Source organism: Manis javanica, chromosome 17 (assembly GCF_040802235.1).
Source record: "Manis javanica isolate MJ-LG chromosome 17, MJ_LKY, whole genome shotgun sequence".
NCBI lineage: Eukaryota > Metazoa > Chordata > Mammalia > Pholidota > Manidae > Manis > Manis javanica.
The window spans coordinates 42,630,932-42,650,881 of record NC_133172.1 but is presented as its reverse complement, the minus strand read 5'-3'; the positions used below and the strand labels follow the sequence as shown (position 1 = coordinate 42,650,881).

Here is a 19,950-nt window from a genome sequence, read left to right as displayed (position 1 = left end):
TGTAATATAAGGCTTACCCAGAGAAAGATTCGGAAACCATTTATATTTCTCTTAAATATCCACACAGAACCCCAGGCTATAAATCCTTTCCATGCCTTTTCTAAAATTGAACTTTCCTACTGACTCATTTTGAATTACATGTTAATTCCCTATGACAAAATAACATGAAGGGAATTAATATGAGACCCACAAAATATGGCTAGTGATTACTTAGTCATTCATTTACTCAACAAATATTTTTGAGTACTCATTATATTTGTTATTTGTTATAGAAAAACCTTAGTTTATTTCTGCATCCCCAGTGCCTATCATATCCCTATTACTCTATCATTTCTTTATAATAAGTGATTTGATGAAAATAGAAAGGTTTTTATAAGATCACATAACTAATTTATTTGGGAATATTGAGAAGAACTAGTGAAAGGAATTAAGATCTTTCTTTCAACAGTCAGTCATAAACAGAAACAAATGGGTGTGGAGTATGAAGCAAGATTCTAAAAATGGAGTGATTCATTCTCCTTGGTATAATGCTCATAAGTAAGACAATCCAGGAAGATGAGAAAACAGGAGCTCCCTAGCTGAAGGAAATAATAGGGAATACAGATATTTGAATATTTCACCTATGGAGAGTATCAGACAAGCAGGCAGTAAGGTTAAGGTATGTTTTTATCTCAAAGCAACACAAATGTATTAGATGAGTAGCAACTTAACATTAGTTTATCAGCTGGATATTAATTCACCCCAGAGAACGGTGAAGGCTTTTGGTATACCCTCTTCTTAAATGGATCTTGACAAGACATCCTTCTGTCTTTTGTCAAATTCTGTTGCTATATACTCAATTTCAAGAGTTTTGAATTTTTTAAAAATCATGACATATATGACATATATGTTTATAGGTTTTCAATATCTTCTTTCTTCTCATATATTTTCCAGTTTTATAAAGTGTCTGTTTTCTTTAGCAAATCATGAGGATACGCTCTTCTGTTTGCTATGCTCAAAAGAAAAATAAATGCAATAAATACAAAAAGCAGGAGCAGAAGCTGTAAAGGTAGAACAGGTTAAGATGTAGAGGCAAGATGACATTAAATAGAAATGCATGGAAATATGAAGGTCTTAAAAGACTTTTAAATAATACAATAATACACTTGAAGTTAGGTTTAGAGGTAGTGAATAGCTAAGTTACTGTCCTTTATACAACTGCCTTTTCCCTTTGCATCAATGAAAAGAAAATTAAAAGAAGAATAAGAAGAGGAGGGAAGAAAAAGAAGTAGGAAAAGAAGGAGAAAGAATGAGAAAGTAAAAATTAAAGAGAAAAAACGAGAGTGCCTATAAACAGACAAACAATAACAAAAGTGCCTTCCAATAAAAACCATCAATCATCTTAATGTGGAAAGTCAAAAGCTGTGTTCTCTTTTTTATCATCAAGAGCAAGGTACAGGTGTCTACCATAACTTCTTATACTCAAAATTGTATTAGAGGCTCTAGTAAGTATAGCAATATAGAAAAAAATAATAATAATACAGGCATTTAGAGCTACAAGTTTCCCTCTAAGTATGGCTTTAGCAGCATCCCTTACATTTTGATTTGCTGTTGCTTCATTTACATTGTCTCACAATATTTTCTAATTTACCTTTTGACCTTCTTTGACCCACTGGTTATTGAAAAATGCATTGCTTCATGTCCACATATTTGAGAGTTTTCCAATTTCTATTATCAATATCTAATTTCATTCCTTATGGTCAGAGAACATACTTTGTATTATTTCTATTATTTCAAATTTATTTAAAATTTAAATTTATGGCTTAACATATGATCTACACTGCAGAATGTTCCACATCTACGTTGTTGGGTAGAGTGTTCTATAGATGCCTTATAGGTATACTTGGTTTGTATTATCATTCATCTTTTATTTCCTTATTTATTTCTGCTTTATCCAGTACTGAAAGTGTAATATTGGAATATCCAACTACTCCTTTTGAATTTCTAGATATTTATGTTCATAATATATTAGATACACATTGTTTTATACAATAGCTTTTTTTAAACAACTAAGGAAAAAAGATCAAACTATGTATTTATACTGTTCTTTATAACTACCTAAATACTTTTCATGATGCTCTTTCTTTCTATTGTGAATTTAAATTACCTTCTAGGGATATTTGCTTTTAGTCTAAAGGGCTTCCTTTAGTGTTTCTTATGAGGCATGTATGCTGGTAACCAATCCCATCATTTTTTTGTTTCTCTGAGAATATATCTTTTTCAAATACTTTTTTTGAAAGATAGCTTTGCTGAATATATGATTCTTGGTTGAAAGTTTTTGCTTTAAGCACTTTGAATATGTTAACCCACTTTTTTCTGGCTGATATTGTTTCTATAAAAATTCAGTTATTAATTTTATTGGGGCTCCTGTGAAAGGAATAAATCAATTTTCTCTTGCTTCTCTTTCTCTCAAGTGTATAAGTAATGCTTCAATACCATTCTTTGCATGGAAATTTTATAATAAGTCTTGATGTTTGTTAGGTGATTTTCACTTCTTTTGTTAGATTTATTATTGGCCTAAATGTATTTCTTTGCTTTAGTGAATATTACCTGCTAGATGTGTTTTTGGCTAAACCAGATTGGAGTGGAGTTTCCATCTCACAGAACTGGGAGAAGGGATGGATGGAGTGGGTTCTGGTTCACATACTATAGTCTCACCATTCATACAAAACTAGTATATTTTCTTGAATAAATGTATCTTCATTTGCTACTTGTCTCCAGGACCATTTCCAGAGACATTAAATGGTTTTCCTGTGAAAATTTTCAACAGTTTCATTGGGGAACAATTTTGTGGTGCTCCTCACTTTATCATGTCGAAGTGGGACTCTGAGATAAGATACATTTGTATGAATAAAAATTAAGGTTTAGAAGATTACTAGAATTAAAATAAATTTATAAAACAATTGCCTCTTATGCATCAGCAACAGTGATTTGAAAATATAATGTTAAAAAGGCAATATTTACTAAAGCAAAGAAATACGTATAGTACCAATAAAAAATTTAACAAGTGAAAATCTCTTGTACCACAATCAAAATATTTTATTGACATATATTGAAGAAAATAAGGTAACTACAATCTTGAGATAGAAGACTAAAGATCATAAAGATGTTAGTTCTCTCAAAATTGATTATACTGTAACATAATTTCTACTAAAGTTCTTAAAGGAATTTTCATGGAACTTCACAAAATCTGATTCTATATTTGTCAGAGATTAGCAAAGAAGAAGAATAGCCAAGGTACTCTTAAAGAAAAACACAAAAGGAGAAAATAACCTAACGAACGTCTAGGTTTGTTATCAAGTTTTCATATGTAAAAAGCATGGTGTTGATGCAGGATTAAGAAAACAGAGCATTGGAACATAATAGAAAGTCCCTACAAGGGTGAAAATGGACAAAAATTTGATTTCTGAGAGACTGAGCCCTGAAGATCAGTGGATAAGGGATAAGTGACCCTATAATTAACCTTGGAAAAATCTATAGTACAGAAAAAAATCAATTCCATACAATCGCCTACATGTGAATGGTAACATTATAAAAATATTTATGTAATTAATAATCTTTAAAATAAAGTTTAAAACACTAATCATGAAAGAGATTGATCAAATTGACTATATTAGAACTAAAACTTTTATAATAAAAGAAAATGGCACCATAAGAAATAAAGAAAAAAACCACAACTTCATAGAAGACATTTGAAAGTTAAATTAAAAAGAACCATCTCCAATTCTTGAATTGTGTGAAACTACTGATATTTTATTTCCTTTTTTTGTATGTGTACAATAATGACAACTTCATTTGGCCTAGTACAATAGCTCAAAGAAATCAATAATTAATAAATAAATGAAAGTAATAAAAAAAGTGAGGAGGTCAATGGGGAATTGATTTTGCCTGCAGTTAGCAGGTAAAATTTGGCAAAAATGACTCATAGACTTCTTTTACTTAGTTATTAATTTTCTGTATGTAGAAGGGAAACAACAAACACATGCAAATCCCAGGGGTAATAAAAAAATACGAGTATGAGTTTCCTTTAGGACCCACCAATGCTTTTCTAAGTAATAAAATGGAGATAATTCTGTTCTGCAATGAGTAATATTCCTGCTGCAGTTTCTAAATTATCACTATAGATTGTTTTAAAGGGAGAACATGCAAAGATAGTTTCTCACATAAATAATGTCAACCACAAAAAGACAAAAGTCTCATTGTAATTTTATTAATTGCATCATGAAGAACAATTCCCATCTTCTATTTTGAACTATGGTATATGAAATCATCCACAAATGTTCCTTGCACTAATTAACTGTACTCAAACTTGTCACACACTTTCTGAAAATATAACACAGCTATATATTCAGTATCTGATTTGAGGTAATGTTCTCCTGTTTTTAGCTTAGTGTTATTTCCTTCTAGGTCATAGAAATAAAGATTCCTGCTTAACTCCATTAAATATCTTTTCACTCTTCAAATGATTAAATAATAAGACACAACCAGGAGAAATTTGGAGAAAAAATGATAACTTAATTCAAGTATTTTTCTGTTTGCTTACTGACAAGGTATTTTGGATCCATGTATAACTTAAACAAAGCAAAAATATATATAATTTATAAATCTATTCTGGAGAATGGCTTCTCTCTCTCTCTCTCTCTATATATATATATATATATATTTTGGTAATCCTGGTTTGTCACTGTATGGTACAAAAATTTAACACATTTATTTAAAGCCATTTAAGTGGAATATCTGTATATCTGTTCAGATATTTGAGTCTTGAGTCTTTTGGAAATTATTAGGACACTGATCACTAGAGCTTGGACAACAATGGTTTGGAATCCTTGCCTTAACTGCAACAATGATGTAGCCAAGTTGGGTCTGTAAACTTGCCATTATTTGAGAAAAATCGCAACTGAAATACTCATTTTTCCCAAATAAGACTGCACAAATTAGCCAAAATTACATCTATTTGCTTTTGACTAGAATAGCAATATGACATAACATGTTCCCATCTTGAATTAATATATTTATTTCATTAATCAAAATGTGAAAACATATTAATAATTAATATACCCAATGTGACTATAGTTCATGAGATAGGGGTGAATGACACAAAACCTTATTTTGGGGGTAAAATTTTGAGAACCCTTGGGTTAACACGGGAACCATCACTGGCATTGCCCAGTTTTACTTGGAACTGAAGTATCACTCCAAGTATTATTTAAATGCCCTTGAGTATTGCTCCAGATAACCAATATATATCTCATATAATAAATGGATGCATGAAAATAAAACAGTTGCTTCTATAAGTTCTCATTTTATTCTTCTTTGTGTAACCACTACAGGTCTTCTCTACAAAATTTTAATACATGTGGCATAACTCCTCTAAATGCCAGTAAATGGAACTTTTGTTAGATCTTAGTTTCAATGTTCTAGGGCATGAATGACTCTTTTCAGGCACCTGTGGGAGTCATTAAAGTGCAATGTTGTGTAAGCCATATGGTCACAGAATCTATGTTTTAATACAGAACTTCTCAAACATGTCTTGCAAATATGGTTAAAATTTTGTCCAGCCAGTTTTGTATCATTAGGATAAATGATAGAAAATTAAGCCTATTTATGGAAATGTGGGTTCATTTGTGTCTTTGGAAAGGACCCTTGAAGATTATTTTTAGTAAAGAAATATTCTGCACTTACAAGGAGACAGTACAACTCCATTCCTTCATCACAGGACCCTATTCTTTGAATCTGTAGGGTGCGGATGTTTCAGTCCATGCTAGTTGCGATAGAGGGAGATGGTGCAGAGGACATGGGCTTGTCTTCAGGTTTGCGGAGGATTTATAAACAAGAAAAGCAGGGGTTGTTTGGGTGGTTATTTTGAAATGATGCAAACTATTGTAATTTTCACTTTTTCCAGATAATTCTCTCAGCATTTTGGCAAAGCATAATGGGTTCAACCGCCAGAAGCAAGAAGTCTATCTCTTACCAATCATAATCAGTGACAGCGGGAACCCTCCTCTAAGCAGTACCAGCACCCTGACCATCCGAGTCTGTGGCTGCAGCAATGATGGTGTCGTCCAGTCTTGCAATGTTGAAGCTTATGTCCTTCCAATTGGGCTCAGTATGGGCGCCTTAATTGCCATATTAGCATGCATCATTTTGCTGCTAGGTATGTATTTCCATCATAAGTCTCATGGTCACTATTTTTCTGGTTCACACATTACTGTAACTAAGGACTGTAAACCCTCAACCAGCCAGGTGGCAATGTGCTTTTCAGGGAAGAGTAACTTCCGTGCACTTCTCCAAGCTTTGAGGTCACCAAGGGAGGGGAGAAGGAAAAAGAAAACAAGGTCGTGATGGCAAATGTCCAGACGGTGAAGACTATTCAGTGCTTTTTCCAATCCCATCATCAGTGAAGAAACAGAATAAGTATCACGGTGGTGGAAGTGGGGCTGGACCTTTATGTAGGTACAGTAGCATCTATGATACAAGAAGGCCTGCACACCTTCTGATGTACATCAGTTTACTGTAATATGAAGCTCTTATGTGTCCAAAATACGCTTTTATCTCAACAATGTATAGATTGGATTGCTGAGTCTATGATTTGCAATTTTTGGTGAGATTAAAAAAACAAGCAAGCAATGTTTTTTTCAGTTTCATTGTGTTCTTCAGTTATTTTTCTTGTTTTTAATATCAAATTAAAATGAAGAATGTTTTTTCTTATAACTTTTCCATTAAAACATCCAATTATAAAAATGAGACTAGACAGTAGGAAGATATGCAAAAGGAAAGTTTTATCTTATCCAACCTTTAAGAAAAAAATCACATCGGTCACCACCTCCTTGGTTTTATCTGTCCTATTTATCCAATGCCCTGGGTTGAGCATTATTTCCTGATGTATTTTATCCCATTAGCCCCAGTCTGATTTGGCTGATCTGTCTAGTTTGGCACATGTGCCTCCCACTGTCCCCGCCTTAGGCTTACCCTCCCAGACAGGGGAGTACTAGCCTTTGCACAAAACAAGAAGCTGCCCGTGCAAATTTAACATTCATCTTGATACATCACTTCATCTATGAATGAATATTACTTGATTGGAGAGTGACTTGGAGAACTGATAAAACACAAAATATATTAGATATGATCTATTGCACTTTTTCTTTATAGAAGAGCAGCATGGAACTAAATGATAGTAAATGACTTGCCCAAGATACACAAATTAGTTTTGCTATCTGTGCTGTTTTCTGTTTTGTGCAATTCACTCTAGAGCTCATAACAGCACTAAATGCAGTTTTCACCATGAATAGATGCAAACATTCTTTTAACCCAGTTTCATTGCCATTTAATAAACAGAAGTGACTGGAATAGTAGTCACTCAAAATTCCATGTTCATGCTTCAGAAAGTTAATTCCCAAGTGAACGTCATTCAAGCTGTGTGCTCATAAGATTTTAAATAATCCTCCTCTCTCTTAACATACACATGTTGCCTGTGAAATTGTACGGGAGCTCCGCTAATTGTTTTTTCACGTTTTCCCCAGTCATCGTGGTGCTGTTTGTAACTCTGCGGCGACATAAGAACGAGCCGTTAATTATCAAAGACGATGAAGATGTACGAGAAAACATCATCCGCTATGACGACGAAGGAGGAGGGGAGGAAGACACGGAGGCTTTTGACATTGCAACTTTACAAAACCCAGATGGAATTAATGGATTTTTACCCCGTAAGGATATTAAACCAGATTTGCAGTTTATGCCAAGGCAAGGGCTTGCTCCAGTCCCAAATGGTGTCGATGTTGATGAATTTATAAATGTGCGGCTACATGAGGCAGATAATGACCCCACGGCCCCACCCTATGACTCCATTCAGATTTATGGCTACGAAGGCCGAGGGTCTGTGGCTGGCTCTCTCAGCTCTTTGGGGTCCACCACCTCAGACTCAGACCAGAATTTTGACTACCTCAGTGACTGGGGTCCCCGCTTTAAGAGACTGGGAGAACTCTACTCTGTTGGCGAAAGTGACAAAGAAACTTGACAGTGGATTATAAATAGGTTCATGAGACTGAGCGCTCTGTAATATTCTAGGGTCACTCCCCTTAGGTACAACCAATGTGGCTATTTGTTTTAGAGGCAAGTTTAGCACCAATCATCTATAAACTCAACTACATTTTAATGTTGAACCAAAAATTAATAATAAAAAAAATAAAAAGTATATGTTAGGAGGTTATAAATCTTGTGGAGTGTGAATTAAAGTATGTGGAGTGTCTAGAAGTCTTTGGACATTTGATATTTACCTGACCACCACAGACAAAGATTGGGATCCTGGCTAATGCTTAGAGAAATGGTTTAAAAAGAGGAAAAAATCAAAATTAAAAGGTGCTTTCTTAGAAAAATGGACCTGCAAGAAATTTGCTGCTGATATGTGTCTTCTGCAAGGATTTTTATAAATGCAAATGGTTATTTCCCCTTCACCAATAAGGATCCCGCCACAAATGATAAAGCAATACTTGGTCTGCTGTACATTGTGACTTTTTGGAGTTTTGGGAGGCCTCTAGATTATACGGTACGGTGACCACACATTGTACATAACTGTTGGCCCCAGTCATCAGAGACTGAATAGCATCTTTAAATATTGTGTCGAGCCTTAAAATATTCACATGTTCGTAATCCATTCCAGGGCGGGGATTACCAACTCAGTGGTGGGAGGAGAGAAATCCCAGGCAAACAGGCTTGTTTTCTGGAAGCAGGATTGCTCGTTCCCTCCACGTCATCTTCTTCCACAAGGACACAAAGACAAACTGTACCACACAGTGGATTACATGAGAGACAGATGGTTTTATTGCTAGTGCGTGAATTTATTTGTTTAATCCTCAAAATAAATATTTTATTGATGTCCATTAATGCTTTTATTTATTAAGGTTGGTAATCTATAGATTAAGGGATTATATGGGGAAAAAACTAAATTATATCCATTAATAATCCTTTAGATTGTTTTATATAAATATATACACACTGAAATGTTTAATATGTGTACATTTTGACGAGATGAGTATGGCAGGCAATATTATCAAAAGGGGGGCTAATAGTCTCTTTAGAGTAGAAAGTGTTATTGTGACTGATGATGGCAGGAACAGCATTTTCCCAGAGAAACTTTTGGACTGTTTTCTATTTTGTTCATAATCCTAGTATTTGGTGTTTTTACTACAAGCACAAACATCCGAAAGTATGTTGATCCACGTGAATATTTAAATTCTAGACTTTTAGATACCTACACAATGCCCTGCCCAGTAAATATGCTTCAAGTTGCCCCCATTGTTTTAGAGCAGGAACTGATTTGTACATAAGTTTTACTGCTTCTGTTTTTAGTCCTTCCCTCCCTGATCTTCATGGTGATGCACAGAACATCTTAGACTCCAAAAGAAAACAGCACTAGAAGATGTGAGCATATTCAATTTGTAATGCAATCCTGCCATTTAGGAGTAGAAAATGTATGATAAAACTCAAGTACTACATGCAGATCATTTTAATTTTCTACTTTGCTTTAATGCAATATTGTTTATTTACTCCATGTATTGTATTCAGAGAAACTCCTGTATTGTTTCCTACTTTGTGAAATATATTTTTATAAATACCTTTGTTGTCATCATTTCTTTTCCTAAGTAGATGAAGACCTATTAACAGAGTCATCAACTCTAACTAAAATTCTAAATGTTCAATGAATTCATCCCAATGATCACTTTTTATTTGTAAGAGACTTGACTCTTACAGAATCAGAGAAGAGAAAGGGCTTGACAACAATCACACAGCAAGATTCCAGCAGGGACACCAAGGGAACATGGTGTGCGTAAAGGCTGGTCCAGGTCTGTCATTGGTCTTCCTGGAAGCGGCTGCTGAACACAGGAGTTAAAGAAAAGAGCAGGACTGAGCAGGGAAAGCCTTCAGACAGGGAAGCAGATCTGCAACTTGTAAAAGGAAGTTTCTTAAATTTAAAATCCAGGATGGAGGATTTGGCAAAAGAACTTTAGATTGCCATACAGACCTGACAAAACTCTACTAGCCAATGAGGGTGTTCGGAATGAAAGACTGCCTGAAGAGGGGTCTCACTGGGCAAAACCAGTTAGGTTTTAGTTTCCCTGCCATCTCAGTCGTTGGCTTGGGTTTACCTGAGAAGAGTAAGACGTTGGCTAGAACACAACAAGCCCTGGAGACTGTTTCCACTGTGACAGAAACACCATGTTTGAATAGCATACTTTGAATTCACAATTATCCAGGAACTTAGTTGAGTCACTAAATTTCTGTTGCCTGAGGGTAGTTATCTTTTTTGCTCATCCTTATGGCTATTGATTACTTTTCTTGAGGTCAAAGTGACGGTACAGAGTCACTTTACACCAGCACCTGGCACAGTGTCTAAAACAGATAGTGGATAAGTGTAGATTTTTAATAATTGTTGTAGTAATAATAGTGATATTCCAACTATATTCCATACTAAATAATGGAGAAATGATTGCTTTTTCACTTACCTCTTGCACATCAGACTCATTTCTAATGTACTTCACAGTGAAGTGCCATAGATTATAGACATTGAAACATGTCTAACAGAAAAATTACATTATTTTTCAGGAATATAAAATCTATATTCTTCAATCTTAGGAAATAATAGGATAATCTTCATGTGGTAGCTGTCATGGGCAGGAGATGTTTAGTAAAGTAGTTGCCCAAATCTTACTTAAAAATTCACTTTGCCTGGGAAGATAGAATGAAAGTGTGGGTCTCTTACTGATTTTCTTTGCCATCACCATGCCAACATCTTGTGCTTAAAAGCCCATTTGATGCTGTGTAATTTGGAGTCAAGTAATAATACCATGCTCCACCATACTTTTATTTAGAGTTCCCTAAATTTAAACAAAGATCTGAGAAACATGCACAAGCACATACACACAAACTTGACTGAAGTACTTTTTACTTTACTGATACACTTGCCAGAATTTCCTCAACCAGAAGAGGTTGATGGGGTTCCCAACCATTTTTTTATTTTAGAATTTGAGTATCCTATGCACTACTTCATAAATAATACCTTTTTAAAGCTTTATCAAAGTGACTACTTGGCCTTGTGCATTGTATTCTGCTGTAGCAATACTGACATATGTCTTGCACATACAAGTGTGGTTATTTTCCAAATGCAATGTTTTTCAATCCACAGGTATTCCCATGTGACTGTCAGTCTTCACTGTTTCCCAAGCATCAGTTTTCCCATTTTTGAAAAGTATCCCTGTCCAAGGGCTCTTACCTAGTGGAGAAGAACCACTGAGTTGGAGCCATGTGAGATAAAATTGCTTACCTCACAATTCAAGTTTCTTTCTGGAGAACTGATGCACCCCTGGGCGACTGCACTGCACCTGGGATCAATTTAGCCTCAACCCTGTCCACTATCTGATCAAATTAAGTTACAAAAATGTCTCCTGAACATCCGTATATGTATATTACAGAATATTAAGCAGTTACTCCTTACACTAATATTTTATGATGAAGAATAGTTTATAATAAGGTGACTAAAATATGCTGGAAATGAAATTCAAGTGTTAACCTTTCCACACCTACTTGAGATTTTTCAGATATGAACTTTATAGTGAAAATATTTTGGAAAAATGTGTGGATAAGTGCTTGTGTGTATATAAAATAAAAAGAAATTTAGACTCACAAGCACCACCAGTGAAACAAGAATGCTTAGGAAGAGCCAAATGTGTTTTGGGGAGAGTTTGCTTAATCAGATGCTTAAAGTAATACAAGTCTCTGCAGGAGACCGGGAAATCTCCTAGGAGCAGCTGGACTCCACACTGAGACTCAACAGAGTTCTGGGCTCTGCTGTATTTTGGAGAAGGAAAAGCGGGTGCTGAGAGCTAAGTAGCCAATTACTCTTTTATAGCCACATAAGGACTGGAGGCAAGTAGGCCCTTCCAGCAAGTTGTATTATGCGATCACTGCCTTTGCAGGGAATCTCACAAATGTATAACCTTCTGATTGCCTTTTTGATTGAAAGTTCCATCTGAGATCGAGGCAGTGCAGCCAGTAATAAGATTTCAAAAATCCCATCACTGGCTCTGTTGGAAAGGCTGAGCATGACTGAAATCCCATCATTGTCAGTCAAAAAGATAAGGTAACAGTGGGCACCACTGTACAAGCTAAAGACATGCACAATTTACACATGAATAGCAACAAGGAAGAGAATGTATATATTTACATTTACACGCACACACACACATACCCAATTACATTATTGTGGACACATTCACACTGGTAATTTTTTTATCTCTCAATCACTCTAACAAAAACCGATAATGGGGGCTTTTTGTTATTCTGAATCTAACCTTGAATTTGAAAGAAATTGGATTGAGGGTAAAGGAATTTAAATGCAGGTTTTTTTGAGAACAAAATAATGGCCCATCATACCTGAGATTAGAATGAAATATATCACACTGTGAAGCTGGATTAGCTGTGTTCGGATTAGTGTGTTTTTGTGGAGAAAATAATTGTATAATGTATTTTTCAGGGAATAGTTTTCAACATACTTTTGTTTTTCTCAATTCTAATACTGTTTTATTTGCTATACAAAGTTTCCTTGAAAAGTTACTCAGCTAGGGTTGTATATATTGTTGTTGTGGTAGTTATTGCTCTTTATGATGAGTGTAGAAGACAGAAATTCTATTATTGAAGTTGACTTTTAAAAATTATTTTCTTCTTAGTCCACACAAATTTATCACACGGTATGCTGGGTTTTTGTTTTCATTTGTTCATTTGTTTACATGACAGACTCTTCATATTAAAGATATTCTAGTCCTAGCATTTTTTACATAATCCTAGTATAATGGGGATCACATAATTTAAAATCCCCTGACCTAATGAACTCTCTAAAAGGAAATAATTGTGTCTCCTACCTATATTTAGCATCAGCCAGGTCAAGAACTAGACAATATAGTTCTGAAAAGATTAAATGAGATGGCATCTCTAATCTCACTTCCTGTATTTATAAAATGGAGCTAATGAATCTCATGTAAATGAATTGTTGAAGCATTCTTTGTCTATGCTCTTATAAATAGCATTTGACTCTAGGTTTAAAGTGAGGTTGGTGTGACATTAAAGCCCATAACTTTTGACCAAACAACATTTTCTATAATTCTGACATGAGGCTTGTAATGATAAGAAATAGAAACTAAGTCACATCCAGGAAGACCTGAGGTGGAAGTGAGTGACTCTAAACAGGAAGAAGTCTTCATGGAAAAGTTTTCAAAAAAGATAGTGACCAAACAATAGGTGCAAACAGAAATAGTTTTTCAGACACCCAAGAGGGGAGAACTATAAAAATATCACATTTATAAGTTAATATCACCTCGTTGGGCACTGAGAAAGATCCAGAAAGTGGACACTTAAGGGACATTTCAGGTTTGCCTATATTGTGTCATGTTTTGCAGAGGAGAGAAATGAGACTTAGAGATATCCTAAGGGATTTTTCAGGGCTAAATCTAGTGAGAGAGACTGGAACTGATCTCTGGTTCTCAAGCTCATTGTTAGAACTGTGAAGTTGTGTTTTTGTGCACGTGCTCCCTACTCCTTTGTTTACAGAAGTGTTGCCTGGCCACAAGGCCAGCAGGCATTTGCTGGAAGAATTAGTGTCTGGGGCATTCTTCCCACCACTTGAGTTACCTGCCATCATCTGACACACATCTTGAGTGTAAGTATTACCTCTCTCAGGTATCTTTCTTAATAGATAACAGATATCTCTGTTATAATCCACAGATGACAGAAGTGGAGTTGTTAGAAGGAATAATACAAGATGCTGTCCGAGGACAAAAACTATAGAAAACAAAGCCTTGAATGAACCCAGAGACCTGGACAACAGAAGAAAACAAGAGGTCCCTGGAGGTAAATTTTAATTTCTTTAGATCTTCTCTTACATGCAGAGATATCCATAGCCATCCTATGATGCCTCATGTGTATACATGAGCCACATTTTAAGGACTCTGTGCTAACTGAACACAACAGTTTAGGAGTCATTAGGATCATTCTCTCTTCCTAATATATACATCCCTAAATACAACTTCACCTACTGTTCTTCTAGGTCTTTAATTCACCCTCTAGAGTTTGAGAACTATTCTGTATTGGTCTAGTCTAATCCTTGCACAAGTGAGTAGATTATCTAAACTTAGAGATGCATCTATAAATAACCATATTTCAAATAAACAAAGCACAGGACCTTTCTAAATTTCTTTTCTACAAAGCTTGTGCTAGATCCTATGATTATAAAACACTTGTGTTGCCTTTCTAAAACATAGAGCCTAACTGGCTAAATTATAGAGGCAGATAAATGATAAAACATTGCATTTGTCTATGCTATGGGAAAGGTGGGAAGTACAAAGAAATGATACCTGCTAAGGCGTGGTATCCTGCTAGGGACTTTGTCACCGAGAGCCTCGGGGAGAGCATACCAGCAAACTGGGAGTATCACAAGGTCAGGTTAGGGTCCGGGCACTTGAAAATGAATTGTGCTGCTGGGGTTGGAAATCTCTCAATGGATTTTACCGCTAATACCGCTTGCCATATGAAACATGTAAACATAATACATTGTCCAAGAAGCATTTCCGAGGTATGTCCTTTCTCTTTGGACTGAATGCTAGTTCTCAAAGGAAGGGCAATTTTGGTGTTTGTGGGTTAGCTGTGATAAAAAATATCAGAAAAAACACACATCACTTTTGTTTATTACCACTTACTGGTAAAGTTCATCTGGTTCTCTGAAAGTTGAAGAGCGTGGCATTTAATAAATGCTGGGAGCATAGAATCTGTAGAATCTGGAGGGGAACATCTTATCAAAATAAGCACAAGAAATTCTTATATAAAAATTGAATTTAGAAGGATGCACCTTACTTGTTATGCAATTATGCTATAAGCCCTATAGTAGATGTAGTGGGGGCTAGTCAAAGATGGTAAGATTCAATCCCTTTCCTTGAGTGCTTCTAGTCTTCTGTTAGCAGCATAACACAACATGTTTAAAAACATCATAGCATTGTGTTTGGGTATATATGTTTTAGCACTTGCAAATTCCTAAAAGAACTCTGAGTCAAAATAATTAATGCTTCATGAGTTCAGGGAAAGGTACAAAAATATTTATTGAGCTATGCTACACAGAAAAAGTTAATTTTTCAGTTAACCAACAAGATGAGAGGTAGGACACATAGGCAAAGATAATATCACAAATGGAAAGCAAGAGGTTAAAACAGACCCAAAGGGCCTAGAGAGGACAAGGAGTATCTTAAAATTTAGCACAGACAAGCCGAAAACTGAAAATTACAGACCCATTTATTTTCAATATATAAATATCAATGGAATCTAATACTATATTAATAAGTAATACTTTAAAATGGTTCATCTTAAAACTATAAAGATAATTTATTTTATACTTAATCGGCTATCAAAGATAAAAATATCACCAAACATTTCAATAGATGCATTATAAAATATCCAAGAGACTTCATGACCTACTTAATTATTAATAAATAAATAAACAAACCTAGAAACTAATAAGCATAGATGGGAACTTCCTTAAATTGATGAAGGATAATCTACCCAAATGCTACAGCAAACAAATTAATTAATAGTGAATTGTAAGCTTTATTCTCTTAACAGGAGATAAGAAAGGCTGTCCTCACCGCTTCGGTTCAGTAAACTATGGGAATGCCTGAATAGCACTATTTGACAAAGAAAAGCAAGAAAAAAATCAACAGAAAAAGAAAGATTTAGAGATGTAAGAAAGAAAGAGGGAGAAAAGTGTCATCACTGGCAGATAATATTGCCAGAAGCAGGAAAGTTGACAGAATATATAGTTACTAATATCAGGCAGAGTTCAGCAGTACGGCTGACCCTGAGTGATAGAGCATTGAAGAAAGGACTGAAAGTGTTCAAGATGTCCAGTATTGTAAAAATTATTCTATGATTTCCTTTTCCAATAAAATCACGGCAGAATTTTGTGGCTAAATCGACATGTTTTTTCTTTTAAATTTAATTCTATATTGATTGAGCTCTGTATTTCAACATGAAATTTGCATAAGACTAGTTAGTGAGAAGTTGAGGAGGAAAAGAGTATTCCTCATGCTCCCAGATAAGAAAGACTTACTACTAACCTGTAAAAATAAAACAAGCGAACAACATAAAAGCAATAAAAATAATGCATGGAACTCCTGCTGTAGGCACAGAAGCATACACCAGCCAGTCATCAATCTCACTATGACAAAAACGAAAAAGAAAAAGCAAACATAGAAATGGTAAACTATGACTATAAACCCATGAGACAGGTCAGAAAATGCAGATACAGCCAAGCATTGGTACAGATAGTAAAAATGAGAGGCTTCATACACTTCCTCTATCGTAAGATCCAGCATTGCCATATTAGGGTGAGAATCCCAAAGAAATGATTGCACAGGTTCATAAGTGAATATACCTAATGTTATTCATTTGGCTGTTTTTTAAAGTGAGATGCTCCAAACACTGTATTCATCTATACAGTGCAATATATACATAAGTATCCATCTATATAAGAAGAATGGATATTAATTACAGTTACTTAATAAATGCCAAGGGCTACTATAAAACATCGGGTAATGATAAAATAAATGCACATAGGCCAATTAGACCTATTTTGAAAACATTATCAAGTGAATAAACAAAATACAGAATGAACTTCATGGCTGAATAACATCTACCTTAATTAAAAACATATCTACATATGCGCACAATGGACATTTTACAAAGGACACATATCCAAGGATATTTATTATTGTATTACCTGAGAAGAAAGAATGACTCAACTATTTTCGTCTAAAGTTCAATAAGTGAATACATAAAAAAAAAATCCAAATAAAACAAATAATATAAAATGTGTTTAGGGACAAAAATATATGTCTTGCACTTAGCATTTGTTGAAAAGAAGCATTAAGAGGTTGAATAGCATCCTGGTGATGGAAGTTCTATGCGCTAACGAGTCTCCAGGAAACTCCAGTCTATGTAGTTTGTTGTGCAGAACAACAGGAATACATATAATTTTGATGAGTATTCTGAGTAAAACTTAAATTCTCAAATATATTCACATTTGGTGAAATGCCCAGATATTAATCACCCTCTAAAAGTTAACAATCCACATTCACAAACTAAAGACTCTTAGAAATCTTATTGCAATGAGAAGTTTTTCATTTATTTTTCCCAGGATCCCTCATATGTCCCCAATTATGATTGTTTTTTACTGTTAATATCAACTTCATCATTCTAAATATATGTATTTTGTGAAATAAAGTTTGAGCATTACTATTGGAATCAATAGACAAACTGAGGAGTTTTAAGGAGTGAACGGATATGGTCAAATCGAATTTAATGCCTTTCCTCTTGATGAAGATATATTAAGGATACTATACTGTATTTATTGGACATCTACACTGAACATAGTTCTGTGATGAGTGTAATTAGGAATAAAAACAATGGAATAATTCATAGACTGTGTGTCACACAAAGCTAATCGAAGAAGGAAACTTAACACATGGAGATAATTAAGTGATATGACTTACTGTATATGACAGTATCTAAGGAAGTGATAAAATGTGGGGAAGCTGTCAAGTCAATTGACATTGAGAAAAGTTAAGGAAGATCAGAATGCATAGAAAAAGCAATGTGCAAGAAGCTGAATTTGTTTGTTAGAATTCCTTCCCTATTTAGGAAAGGGGGTTTGTGAAGCAATTACATTTCATACAGGTTATTCAATAGTGGACTGAATAATCTCTCCAGCATTAACCTTCCTCTTTAATCTTTAGAAACTTCTATTATCAAGTGAAACATCACATTTAACCCATTTTTCTGCAGTATGTATTTGCAGAGCTTATTATGCACACAATCCTGGTAGAACACAGCCTCCAGCCAAACAAGACTTCCAGACTTGTGGAGGCCATAGTAGAGAGGAGAGGCTTTATTATATTAAACAATGACCTCCATACCAACAAAATCCATTCAGCTTACACATTTAAAGTCTTTTCCCTTTCCATTGGTCAAGACACAATTCTTCCTCTTGACTGCCTTTGCTGAAAATATCCAGGAATGCACTCCCCACTGATACTCAACTATACAGATTAGATTTATCCTTCAGGTTTCATGCCCAGTAGTGGGTATGTGGTCACAAGACCAGATAGGAACAACCAGAAGTTAGGCAGAAGTTCTGGTAAAAATTAGAAGGGTACCAAAAAAAGAAGAGAAAGAAAGAAAAGGTTACAGAGTAAACTATTATAGGCATAAAGAAAATAACCCTAGAAGGTTCAAATGTTGGAAATGGAAGAGATTTAAACGAGTTCAACCTCTACACTGTTTTTAGAGAATAATGGGTATTTGGGGGAGTCTAACAGAATGCTAACTGCATTCAGGGGAGGCATTCATTTGTCATGCTTATTGAACATGACAATGATTGACTACTTTGAGGAAAACAAAGATTTCTATGACTTAGATTGTATGCCCTCACACATGCTACTGTCTCTCTTGGGTTCAGTGTTTTGCTCTGTAAAATGTAGGGAACTATATATAGCACATCATTTGCTTTCATACAACCCTGTCAGTTGCTGCTAATGTCAGGGCAGGAAGAGAAAGATCAGTGAACAGTGTCACAGATTTTCCACCATCACCACACCATCACTTCACTTCAACCTTCTCAAACTTGTTGCTTTCTGTATTGAGGTTCCAAGTACAGTACACTTAAAGGAAATTTTTTTGGCCAAAAAATCTTTGTGAACAGATTTTTGTCCAACATTGTCCAAAAATCCCTTCCAATGTTTTATAAGCTTGTATAAAAGCACTCAAAGAGCTGCACATTTAAATAGAGCATAGAATTCCATGACAAAAAAGAAAGGTAAAAACATCATTGGGAAGTTTTCTAAATAGGATAAAGACAATAACGGAATACTTATTTCCTGGCAAAAGTAACACAGAGTTTTTGTTCTCTAACATTTTGTCTGTAATATCAGAAAGACCATTTATAGGAAAGCAGGTATTTTGTACTAAGTTGTCAAGGCCGCTGTATGGCTGACTTGAACATCTGCAATAATTAAAATTGAATCCTATCAAAGGTTGCAGTGGGAAGAGGCATTTTCATGACACTGTCCTACTTGAGTTTCTGAAAGGTCTCTGTTGAATTGATGGAGGGCTAGTCTTGGAGAGTCTATCATTCACATAAGTGAGGCTCATATTACCTCTGTATGTCTTCAGGAAAATATTTGGGATTGCAGAAGGTAGAAACCAATTTTACTAGCTTTGTAATTCATGATAGTTTTGTGATCACACTGCCAAACAATCAGTCTCTTCTCTTTATCCAATGCTGATAGTATAGGATGGCACATGTCCAGCACCAAGATTCTCAATGAGGAATCACACACACTCTCACAAATGCACTGATGGGACAGGGATGAAGATGTTTTCGAGCTTGTTTCCTAAGATGAATTAAATACTCATATCTAGATAGGGATGTATAAATATGATCATGAAGCCAATTCTTCACACTGCATCCACCAACTTATGACTACACTCAAACCATGCAATCTCCCTCTAATCAATTAAAGGAGAAATTGTCTCCTTGAACCACCCACTCACTTGTAACCACGGATATTCACTCCAAGGACATACTCAAAGAGGAAGGGCTTTTTTTCTAGCCTACACAGAACTTAATAAAGAGCAATCATAACTTTCCATGATCCCACTCTAAAACTGTTCCATGCCTATTTTTTCTGATTACTTTTTTTATGACTGGGTTTGTTGACTGACTCACTCATGGCCCAGTCTTCCCTGATGTCATGCTTTGATCCTTGCACCCTATTCTCCTCCATACTCTGAGTTCAGGTGACTACCAAGGATGTTGAG

General features: G+C 35.0%; 1 protein-coding gene across 4 annotated transcripts in view; it reads left to right on the top strand.

Moving 5' to 3' along the window:
• The window catches only part of CDH8 (cadherin 8), a 347,671-nt gene that overhangs the window by 318,414 nt on the left and 9,307 nt on the right, over positions 1–19,950 (top strand). For 2 of the 4 annotated variants that reach the window (XM_073225673.1, XM_073225674.1), the window contains exons 11-13: positions 5,945–6,196; positions 7,563–7,745; positions 13,813–13,938. In XM_073225673.1, coding sequence (XP_073081774.1) covers positions 5,945–6,196; positions 7,563–7,745; positions 13,813–13,938 — 561 coding nt within the window. Of the gene's footprint in view, positions 1–5,944; positions 6,197–7,562; positions 9,625–13,812; positions 13,939–19,950 lie in introns of those variants that run through there. The other 2 variants (XM_073225671.1, XM_073225672.1) reach the window with 1 other exon arrangement.